A 12,109-nucleotide genomic window follows, 5' to 3' on the forward strand; every position below is an offset into this window, starting at 1 on the left:
AGACATTGAGGAAATCCAGAGAATCATCAGGTCATACTTCAAAAACCTCTATTCGACAAAACTGGAAAACCTAAAAGAAATGGATAACTTTCTGGATAGGTACCACATACCTAAGTTAAATCAAGACCAGATAAACTATTTAAATAGTCCAATAACCCCTAACGAAATAGAAACAGTCATTAAAAGTCTCCCAACCAAAAAAAGCCCAGGACCAGATGGTTTCAGCGCAGAATTCTACCAGATCTTCAAAAAAGAGTTAATACCAATACTCTCTAAATTGTTCCACACAATAGAAACAGAAGGAACATTACCAAACTCCTTCTGCAGCTTTTATTTTACATAAATAATGTATGATAATCCAATTTGACAAAACAATAAGGCAACAGATATACATTACTGTTAGGAAAAACAAATAGGGAGCAAGAGTTTCGGAGAGAAATTTAATAATTTTGTGTCAGGCCTCAAAAATGTTCATATTCCCTCCAGTACCATTAAAAATATGTTTTATCCTTTGACCTAGTGAATATTTTTATGGGAAATTATTTTAGGGAAGAAGAAAATGTATAAAATAGTGCACAAAAGATGCTGATTGTGTTGTTATTCATAAGATTAAAAGTAAAATAGAGAGTTTTAAAATATAGTATCTCATGAGGTTTGCAGACAAATGGATGGATCTAGAAAAAATCATCCTGAGTGAGGTAACCCAGACTCAGAAAGACAAACATGGTATGTACTCACTCATAGCAGGATACTAGACATGAAACAAGGATGACTTGTCTGCTACTCACATCACCAGGGAGGCTACCTGGAAAACAGGACCCCAAGAAAGACACAGGGATCGCCCAATGACAGAGAAATGGAATGAGATCTACATGAACAGCCTGGACATGAGTGGGGGTAATGAAAGGCGAGGGTTGAGGGAAAGAGAGCTTGGGGGAGCGGGAGATCCCAGCTGGATCAACAACAGAGAGGGAGATCAAGGAATAGGAGACCATGGTAAATGAAGACCACATAAGAATAGGAAGAAGCAAAGTGCTAGAGAGGCCCACAGAAATCCACAAAGATACCCACACAACAGACTGCTGGCAATGGTCGAGAGACAGCCCGAACTGACCTACTCTGGTGATGGGATGGCCAAACACCCTAATTGTTGTGCTAGAAACCTCATCCAACTACTGAGGGATCTGGATGCAGAGATCCATGACTAGACCCCGGGTGGATCTCTGGGAGTCCAATTAGCGAGAATGAGGAGGGTTTATATGAGCGAGAATTGTTGAGACCAAGGTTGGATAAAGCACAGGGACAAATAGCCAAATGAATGGAAACACATGAACTATGAACCAATGGCTGAGGGGTCCCCACTGGATCAGGCCCTCCGAATGGGTGAGACAGTTGATTGGCTTGATCTGTTTGGGAGGCATCCAGGCAGTGGGACCAGATCTTGTGCTCATTGCATGAGTTGGCTGTTTGAAACCTGGGGCCTATGCAGGATTGTTTGGCTCAGCCTGGGAGGAGGGGACTAGACCTACCTGGACTGAGTCTACCAGGTTGACCTCAGTCTGTGGGGAAGGCTTTGCCCTGGAGGAGATGGGAATGGGGGGGGGGGTTGGGGGGAAGGTGAGGGGGACGGGAGGGGGGAGAACAAGGGAATCCGTGGCTGATATGTAGAACTGAATTGTATTGCAAAATAAATTAAAATAAATTAAAAAAATGTAAAAAAAATATAGTATCTCTTATTGATTCAGTACCATTAGCCATTATATATTGTATTAGAAAATACTGACCTGGGGAATATATATAATGTATTTTTTAGTAGAGAAGAATTTAATGTAATTTTTAGTAAATATTAATTAAACATAAATAAATATTAAAATAGTTATTTCTGTATACAAAATTTTTTTATTGATTTCCTGTCTTTTTGGTCTTTTAGTTTTCCAGTGTGAATAGCTGTGAAGTATAAAAATTCAGTCAAATGTAATGTCAATATCACGTAGAAAATTGTAACATCTTTTATTTTCTTTATTGTCTGACACATTACACAGTTTTACTAAGGGAACTAGCAGAATGATGATGAAATTAGAAAAATTAAAATCCGCTAAAATCTCGAGTTAAAAAAAACTTGAGTTATATTGCAGTTTGTTGTTATAAGTATACTGAAACATTGCCATTTCACGTAGGAGACAGGTAAAGTTTTTTTTTTTTTGGCACTGGCACTTTATATGAACTGATATCTATGCTCTAGTCCACCTGTCTCATCAGGAAGCAGTGATTATTTATTATAATAATTATCATTTTCATAAGAATGGTCAGTTTCTTCACATTAGGTATTTTTCCAGATGTTTTTGTTGCATACTATATATTTTTTGTGACTTATGCTTTCAAAACTAACCACATTCCATGTACACTAGAAAGTTAAGCTAGTTCCTCATCTTGCTTAGCTTCTAAAAATCACTTTGGATCAAACCATGATGATTAAGACAAAGATTGAGAAAAACTCCATTTTGTACTATGATTTTTATCTGCCACCAAAGCTGACTTGAGAACTAATCTGTCAAAAACAGTCTGGGTTAGCATTAGCTCAATATGAATGGAGAATGAAAACCTCAATCATATGCATAGTAAGTGATATAGAAGGCTCGTAAGATTAATTTTTAAAAGTAAAGGTAAACATAAGTAGGTTTTTATTATTTATCATGAAACTAGAGCAGAAATACAAGTGAAGTATTAAAAAGCCCAAAATTTAAGGAATACTTGTCAGTGGAAAGAGAAGTATGTGAGAAACAAAGGTATTTGTTCAACTCTTATCAGGAATTATTTTCTTCTTTTCTAAGAAATGATGAAGCCTATAAGTTTTATATTTATAAAGTGAACATGAGGAGACCATATTTTACAATATATTGTTTGTTTGTCTTTTCGGTGTACATTTTACATAGTTGAGATTTAACTCCATAAACAGATATATTGTTTTTGACTATTTTATATTAATCAGATTTTTAATGCTGTGATAAAATACACTGGACAAACAACTTCAAAGGAGGAAAGATTTGGTTTGTACGTGCATTTAGTCCCTGCCTGCTTGGCTCCATTGACTCTCTGGCATGTGGTGATAGAGAACATCAGAGTACAAAGGCATGCAAAGGAAAGCTGTTTACCTTCTGGTGGCCAGGAAGCCAAGAGAGAAAGGAAGGTGTAGGGAACAAGATACAGTCATTAGGTCCTTTTCCTTAAGTTTTCATACCTCCTTTACATTAGCCTATCAAATTATGAACCCAGTCATCGATGAGTTCAGGGCTCTGATGGTCCAATGATTCCCTGAAAACTCTGCCACTGAGCATTTCTGTCCTGGGGACCGAGCCTGCCATACTGGAGACTTGGAGGAACATTTCATATTTAAACCATAATGACATACTTTATGATCTCTTATATAATATTGTTTTATCTTATCTGTTTGATTCATTTAAATTTATTATTGTGTGTGTTTGTATGCATGCATGTGTGTTAGGGAGCATGCCATGGTATGGTTGTGGCAGTCAGAGGTCAGCTTTTTGGAATAATTTTTTTCCTTCCAACATGGTATGACTTCTGAGGTCTCCAGGCTTCTGCAGAAAGTACTTTTACCTTCTGAACCATCTCACTGGCCCTAAAAGTTTTTTATTTCTAATATTCACCAATTGCATGGCATTATATTTGGGTCATATTTCAATTTAGTTATCTTTTAAAAAACCTTTTCTGTTTCTTCTTACCAAATAAGGTAGCACCGAACTTGCATAAATCCTGATCTGCATTATTGCTTTTCTGTACTGTTCAAATTTTCTTTTTGCTGTGAAAGATAATTGAGAAAATAAGTGAAGGGGTGATGATTTTATTGATTTATATTTTTAAATTGGCATACAAAGTAATGGGTTTCATTATGACATTTAAATGCATTCGTGTTCGCAGAACTAGTTTCTATTTGTGGCCTTTGCACTGTCTTCTCTTGCTCCCCACGTCCTGTTTGCTGGCTCACCTTTCCCTCCCTCAGAGTCCACAGAGTCTGTCTTTTTGCTTTCTGGTCACATGTTGGGAAGAAAAGACCAGTTCTAGCTCATAACTTCAGAGGTGTCAGCCTCTGTCGACTAACCCCATGACTTTGGATCTGAAACAATGCAACAGAAACATCATGGTGCTCGAAACATGTGTCAGGTGCTGCTAATGTCATGGCTGTCAAGAAGCAAAAGAACAGATGGGAAGGGATCAGCACAGGTTGCACCCGTTAAAGGAACCTCTAGTGAACTGCTTCCTCTAAGCAGCCTCCCCCTCCTAACAGTCCATTGGTGAACTTGGCACCTTCGCCTCTAATCACAGTCACAACTAAGTAGTGACACCGGTTGGCTGCCAGACTCTGAATAATGAGTTTTGGGCAGAGGACAATACTTCAAACTTCAGTAGCTTCAGACAAAATCTCCAAATCAGGACTTAGACAGGATTGAATATTTTAAGGAATCTTTGCATTTTTTTGCCATCTTACTGTGGCAGATAGGATTGATCCGTATTTTTTAAAATGTTAGTATATTGGGCCAGCTAGATGTTTCAGTGAGTATAGGTGCCCGATGCCACAAGCCTGAAAACTTGCGTTCTAGCCTTGGGATCCACTTGGTGGAAGGAGATAAGCCAATCCTGCAAGTTGTATTATGACCTCTGTATAGGTCATAGTATGTGTATATGCACATGCATGCACACACACAATAAAATAATGCATATACTATAAAATGTAAAAAATGTAAATAAATATTAAGGCAATGACTTTAAATTTAGGGAAACTTTGAAACTAAAGATACAGGATTCTGATTTCTGGCCCTGACTCAATTTCTCTGAATTTTAGTTACTTCATATGTAATATGAGAGGTTTGGATCCCTGGTAACTGAAATAAGGTCACAAAAATGTGGTAGTTGTAAAATATTTGCTCTTCTAAGGATGCTCAACTTTTAGTATTTGGGATATTCTTATGTTTGACAGATGAATAAATCAATGGTACCTTCAATTTGTGCTCCTTGCCTTGTTAGAGTCTGGATGTTTATTACCTCCCTCAAATTCATTTTTTGAAAACACAACCACCAATAGGATGATAACTCACCAATATGATGGTTATGCCTTTTAGAATTGCATTTGTTCCCTTGCAGAAAATAAAAAGGCCCCAGAAAGTTACCATGCTCTCCATGTGAAGTTTAGGGAGAAGAAAACCTTCACTTGACACTGGACCTACTGACCACTTGATCTTGGAGTTCTTAGACTCCAGAACTGTCTGATACACATTTCTTTTGTTTACACACCACCCATTCTCATTTGTTGCATCCAAACTAAGGAATCAAGTCAACTCTTTTGCTTTTCTCTTCTGCAAGGTTTAAACACTCTTCATCCCTTTTATGACACATATGTCAGAAAAAGTGTATAGACATTCTGCTTTTCTGTGATAATTGTACTGCAATAATAATGCTATGAGTAGTATATTGTATGAATAAATAATTTTTTAACAGCGCTATAGTGACATAAAGATATATTTCATTTTTAAGACTTATTTTTATTTATTTATGTGCATGTGCATATGTGCACGTGTGGGTGTACCCATGAGGCCAAAGAGGGCACTGAATTTCTTGGAGCTGGAGCTGCTTGATGATGGTGCTGAGAACTGATCTCTAGTCCTCTAGAAACACAGTGATGATCTTAATCACTGATCTATATCTCAAGATCCCAGATTTCTCATAATTTAATTGGTTAGTCATGTTAAATTACTATTATATAGATCTAAAAATGGACAACAAATAAGCAATTTTTGATTCAAAAATATTTTATCATTAGATAATAGATTAAGAGGTATGTACACATGTTTTAATATTATTACAAGAATCAAATATGTTGGCAGGAAATCACTGAGGAAAATTTAATAATATATATTCATTTCATTTATCTTCAAGAGAATGATAAAAGTTTCATAATCATGATTATTTTTTGTGGATTCTTTTAATAGTTTTATTCGATATATACATATTAAGGAAGATACAGGGAATTTAATCCAAATAATTCCTCCTCAAGATTTCCAGCTAAATTTTTGTGGCTTTTATTAGGTTTTCTTTTTCTTTTTTCTTTCAGTTTATTCTTCTCTCATAAAATACATCCCAACCATAGCCTCTACTCTCCCCATCCCTCTCCCCAATCTCCTCTCTCCCCCAGATTCACTGCTCCTCTGTTTTCCTTCAGAAAAGAGCAGGCCTCCCAGGGATATCAACTGAACACAGTATAACAAGATGCAATAAGACTAGGAACAAACCCTCATATCAAGGCTGGACGAGGCAACCCAGTAGGAGGAAAAAGGATGCACGAGTAGGCAAAAGAGTCAGAGACATCCCCACTCTCACTCTTAGGAGTCCAACAAAAACCCTAAGCTAAACAACCACAGCATGTATGCACGGGACCTAGCTCAGACCTATGCAGACTCTATGATTGCTGCTTCAGTCTCTGTGAGCCCTTATGAGCCCTGCTTAGTTGATTCTGTGGGCCAGGTTCTTCTGGTGTTCTTGACTCACTGGCTCCTACATTTCTTCCTCCCCCTCTTCTGTTGGATTCCCCAAGCTCCACCTAATGTTTGTCTGTGGGTCTCTGTACAATGTATTTTGATCACATTCACCTTCACTCTTTCAACACCTCCTCTCAAATTCACCCTTTTCCTTACCCATTCTTTAAAAAATATCAAGTCAAATATGTATTGCCAATATACTCTTGGATGCGCCAGTTAATATATTAAATAAATGAAACATATATAAAAATAGCAAACCCCAGAGAATGTGATGAAAATACATTGTATATAAAACAAGATATACAATAACACTGATTAGGAGTACACCTTGACATTTCTCTTTCCCTCAATTCCTATACTCCTTCCTCAATTCTATTTCTATTAACTAAGCCATGTATCTAGAATCTTTCATCTGCATGTCTATTGCCTCTTTGTTTAGGCTGTCATCATGTAATGATGAAATTAAGTAACATCCTACTAACTTTTCTGTCTTCTTCCAGTGTTATTTTACTCAATTGTTTGTCCATAGTGGGGCTAGGATAATCTAAAACTACAAGACTGGTTATATTGGTGGGTTTCATGCAGCTAGGATAATCTAAAACTACAACACTGGTTACATTGGTAGATTTCATGCAGCTAGGATAATCTAAAACTACAAGACTGGTTACATTGGTGGATTTCATTCACTAAGGCCAAATTTCAAACTTTTTCTAGGTCTTCCAAGGCTTCTCATGCTGAGTCCTTGGCTTTGCACTTTAAACTCTAAGCCATATTGTATTTACTGCTTCTCAAATGTGACTCCTCAGAATCATCTAGGCTTTAGTAGTACTTGTTGGGTAGACCCTTTTTGATCCCCAGATTAGGAAGGAAGACCTGCCAGTGCTCCACATCTCTCTTTAATTCTGCCATCAAAACAAAGGGAGCCTATGTAGCATCTCCATCTGTCTTATTTAACTATCTCCATTTCTGTGAAGTCAATTCTTTGTGGTGTTCAAGGTATCAGCACGTATTTAGTATCTGGTGCATACAAATGTTCACTATTTTCTACATGTTAGGAATTAACATAAAAGGGAGATATGGTATAGGAAGGCTTTATGGAAAAGATAAGTCTCAAAAGATGAGTACATATTTGAATATGAAGATAAACACTACCTAAGTGAACCATACTTGTGTATTTGTGACTTTTTTCCTTAGGTGTACAGTCAATATATCAAGTCCATGTTTAAATGTGTGCATATGAAAACAGTAATTTCCTAAAGGAAAGGTGTGCATCAGGTTACTAAGAAGCCAAATTTCTTCTTCCTTTTTTGGGGAGGGGGGTGGGTAGGTGAGAAGGTGAGTTTAACCTTTAGTCAATCTATAATAACAATAGTAACAACATCTAAAGTTCACTACTTATTTCTTTTTAATTTACTTTTTTAAAATTTAATTTTTTTTCTTTTATTGAAAATAGATTTTTTTCTCATGTAATATATTCTGATTATGTTCCCCCCACCCCTCTTAATTCCTCCTCATCTCTCCTCCCATCTAGATCCACACTCTCTGTCTCTCATTAGAAAACAAAGAATACTAAGGGATAATAATAAAATAAAATATTTTAAATAATATTTTAATAATAAAATAAGTCAAAACAAAAGCTAATACATCGGAATTGGTCAAAACAAAAAGAAGGAAAAGAGATGAAGAGAAGGCAAGAGAATTAGAGATCCACCCATTGCAACACTAGGAATTTCATACAAACACTAAACAGGGAACTTCAATGTGTATGCAAAGGATCTGGTGCAGACTGGTGCTGTGTCCGTTTCTGTGAGTTCATGTGAGCTTTGATCATGTTGGTTTAGAGGGCCTTGTTTTTCATGTCCTCCATCCTCTCTTATACTATTTCTGGCTCCTCTTCTGCAGGGTTCCCTGTAGTGGTATTTGCTCTGCTCTTGACCTTGGGCTATGGCCCAAAGGAGGTGGTGCTTCTTGACGTTGTACTTGACTTCTTAAAAGATCATGTGGGTATTTATTTATTTATTTAATTTGTGACATGATCGGACACCAGACAGCCTGGGAATTGTCAGTCTACATGTTTATACAAGGCACTTTTTACTTGTTGTGCATTATGTTAGATATTATGAAATTTCAATAGTTTAGTTCACATGAATATAAATAAAGTATTGTAGTATCATTAATTCAGCATGTACTAACTGTAGGCTTTTTTAAGACAAGGGCCTATCTATATTTTGTGCTCTAATATTGAATTTACTTAATTTGATTTTGGTCTTAGTCTTTGTGTTTTTAATTTATCTACAAATGCTTTTTAATCACACGGTAAAGACAAAGAACTTCCAATTGTAATCCAGAGCCTTTTATTTCCAGACTCTTTACCAGTTGTACTGTTTCCTAAGCTGCTGTAAAGCAGTCCTCGTACCATGGGGTATTATGTTATTTCACACTGTTTACACAATACATAGGCTTCTTTGCTTAACAGCCATCCAGTCTTAGGACTTGATGGTCATTTTTGCATTTTTAACTCTTTATAAGAAGAATTAAAAACGTCTTCTATGTTTTTAATTGGATTATGTTGTTCTGAAGAACAAATAATAAAGATTCCTGGAAATAAATGTAAATACCATGTACGTGTTTGTATTGTTCACAATTATCTACTATTTTATGAATAGCAATTTTTCATCTTTAGGTCTTTCTAATTTTGGTGCTTTGGAAGAAGTTTTCTTGAAAAGAGTACAAATTTACCTATTACATCATTATACTACAGCTTAGTCATATATGGAGAAACCTGCCTAATAGACATTTTTAACATGGTATTTGCGACAGACATATTAGATACTTAATTAAATAAAGCATTGCCTATTTTTAAAGTACTGATAAGAAATGAAATTCTCTGTGGATGTGAATCTGTGTAGTAGCAGAAGTGGGAACCTGAAGGCTGTGTCTGACTTTGGGGATGATGCAGAACTGCTCCAAGCAGTACGCTGAATGTTTTCAGACAGCATTAACAGCATCAGCAAACACCACTGTGTCAGCATCTCTTAGCATGCAGTGTTGGGAACTACGAGAGGAGACGGTGAACAGTGCCTGAGAGCTGATACTCTGATGATGGTTTAAACAGATTCTGATGGACAGATCTGCTGTTTGGTTTTTTCACTAGCCTTGGAGATGCTGAGAGACAGAGATGGCTGAGCTTATTCTTTGTAAGACAGGAAATACAGTCTTTTAGGGGTTTCTGGAAATAGAAAGGTCATGCAGCCTGGAAGCTGTGAGCACTTACAATCTCTAAGTCATCAGGTATGATCTTGTGAATTGTGATGATACTATTGGTATGTAAAGTTGTCCAGATCTTAGTCATTGGAATATGTTAATCAACATAATTGCTTATGAACTCATTTTTCATTTGGATATTTGACTAGGTAATGATTATAATAATGGGTAAATATGAACTAAGAAGTGTTTGCGTGTGTGTATGGGTTTGTTTTACTTTAGCTTTTTGGGTGGGATAGAGATGAGGAGTAAAGGGGGATATACTTTATGTGATTAGAAACAAGGTTTATGGCTTTTTAGAATTTTTTCTAGATTAATCCTGATTATATTCAGACTGTATTTTACTTGAAATGATAAAAATAACATAAGCGAATCAAACTGATAATAGTATATCATAACCATCTGACTATAAATACTGATGTATTGCAAAAAGGTTGTTATCTGGGATTTAATCACATAATCAATGCTGTTAGCACTGTAGTGAGGCACAAAGTTTAGTGAGCAGAAGAATGTTTATCCAGGCTGTAAGCTAATTCGTGAAATTTGTATTTCGTTCTCTGGCATATTTTAAAGCCATTTTTAATCATTTCTCAGATCTGGTGATGCTCCTAGAGCTTTTAATCTCATCTCTGCTAAGGCATGAACCACATCTGAAAGCAGACTGTAAATTTGTTTTATATTAAGGAGACTTGTGGCTCCTAAGTGTCTTGAAGATATTTTTGACCCAGAGAGATTCAGAATTTCCTTACTTTCATTTTCAATTTACTCCATTAAACTCGTTAGCTAGAAACTGTAGAAAATCCTTAGAACATAGGATTTTATATTTGCCTTGCACTGAAACTCTGCTGTTTGTTCATCTATATCTATAACTATATCTATATCTATATCTGTATCTATATCTAACCTCTCAAGTAAAAATTCATTTAGTTTAGGCTCTTTTCAGAATTGTATTCTCAACAGAATTATGTGCCTAGCACTCAGATTTTTAAAGAACTGTATTTTATTTATTTTTAATGTTACATATTTCTGAGTCAGTTTTAGAGAACTATCAAATATGTTAATTTTGTTATCAAAAGAATATGAATGTTAAAACATTTCTCAAGAGGACAACATTGACTTCACAATTCAGTAGCATGACTATTATTTATTTATTTCATCAGGGGGAAAAATGTAGTATTAAAAATGAATACATTGGAAAAAGTCTGAAACAGTGAATAAATTCAGTTAGGGGCTGTTTTTCCTTTTTAATTAAAAACACATTGAAAAAATTCTTCCTACTGATATTGGATATAATTTATATGTTATTCTGGCTACTTAGCAGCTTACATTCTTATTAGTTGGGAAGATTGCCATATTCTTAAGCTTGATTAATTTTAGAATGATTTGAATATACCTTTTAGTTGCTACAAAACCTGTTTAATCTGTTAGAATTTATTTCCAGTATTTGCATGTATTAGTCACTAGGAGTACATTCTGTTTCTTGGCATGGTTTCAGGATTCCTCTAGGCCTTGATTTCCACAGCATTTTGCTAATTTTTCCCTGTGTTTATGACCTTTTAGAAGAACCAAACCATAAAGTATTTGGTTATGTTCTTTTACTGACACTTAAATATCATTGATTTTATTATATGAAAAAAGTCTCAGAATTGCCATTCTTTTTACACATCAGAAAAATATCTCTGTTACTGTGTCAAAATTCAAGGCACTGAAAAGAAAAATGCAGACATTTAATTGGAATGCAGAATGCAGCAGACATTTAAATGGAATGCCTTCCATTCTTCCTCTTCAGCAAGATAGTTTTGAACTTTGAGCGGTGAAGTTCCTTGTGAATGTTCCTAGAAACAAGAGGTCTTTTTACAAAGATTACCTGTATCTGCACTGTTTTACAATGCATATCATTATACATCATAAAGATCTCTAAAGATAAGCTATTCATAAATATCTTTAATAGAGGGAATATTATGAGAAAGCTGCTCATTTGTAGGGCATTGTATCTAGTGTTCTGTGAAGTACAGAAAACAAAGTCATTTATTGCTTTCAAGGCATGAATGAGAAAATACATACACATTAATTCAGATATTTTGGGTTGACTCTTAAAAGTGATTTGTTACAATTAGTTTTAACTTAATCTGTAAACTGGTGAACTCTAGTGTGAGTTACACTTTACTGTCCTTTCCTCACATGTACATTTCATAATATTAGAGAAATCAAAGGTAGATTTAGAATTAGATTAATAATTGTGCAGAGTGCAATTTTATTGATAGAGAAGAAGATTGAGAATTCAAGGTCAGATT

At 35.5% G+C, this 12,109-nt stretch overlaps 1 protein-coding gene across 8 annotated transcripts in view; it reads left to right on the plus strand.

The window, feature by feature from the left end:
* The window catches only part of Slc4a10 (solute carrier family 4 member 10), a 265,310-nt gene that overhangs the window by 86,607 nt on the left and 166,594 nt on the right, over positions 1-12,109 (plus strand). For 2 of the 8 annotated variants that reach the window (XM_052726368.1, XM_052726369.1), the window contains exon 1: positions 9,820-9,842. The exons of 5 other annotated variants lie outside the window; for them this stretch is intronic. Coding sequence is in view for 1 of the 3 variants with exons in the window: in XM_052726363.1 (XP_052582323.1) it covers positions 9,798-9,842 (45 nt within the window). In the remaining 2 variants the exon portion in view is untranslated. Of the gene's footprint in view, positions 1-9,574; positions 9,843-12,109 lie in introns of those variants that run through there. One more of the 8 variants, XM_052726363.1, reaches the window with a different exon arrangement.

Source organism: Peromyscus californicus, unplaced genomic scaffold (genome assembly GCF_007827085.1).
Source record: "Peromyscus californicus insignis strain IS unplaced genomic scaffold, ASM782708v3 Scaffold_7__1_contigs__length_154581171, whole genome shotgun sequence".
NCBI lineage: Eukaryota > Metazoa > Chordata > Mammalia > Rodentia > Cricetidae > Peromyscus > Peromyscus californicus.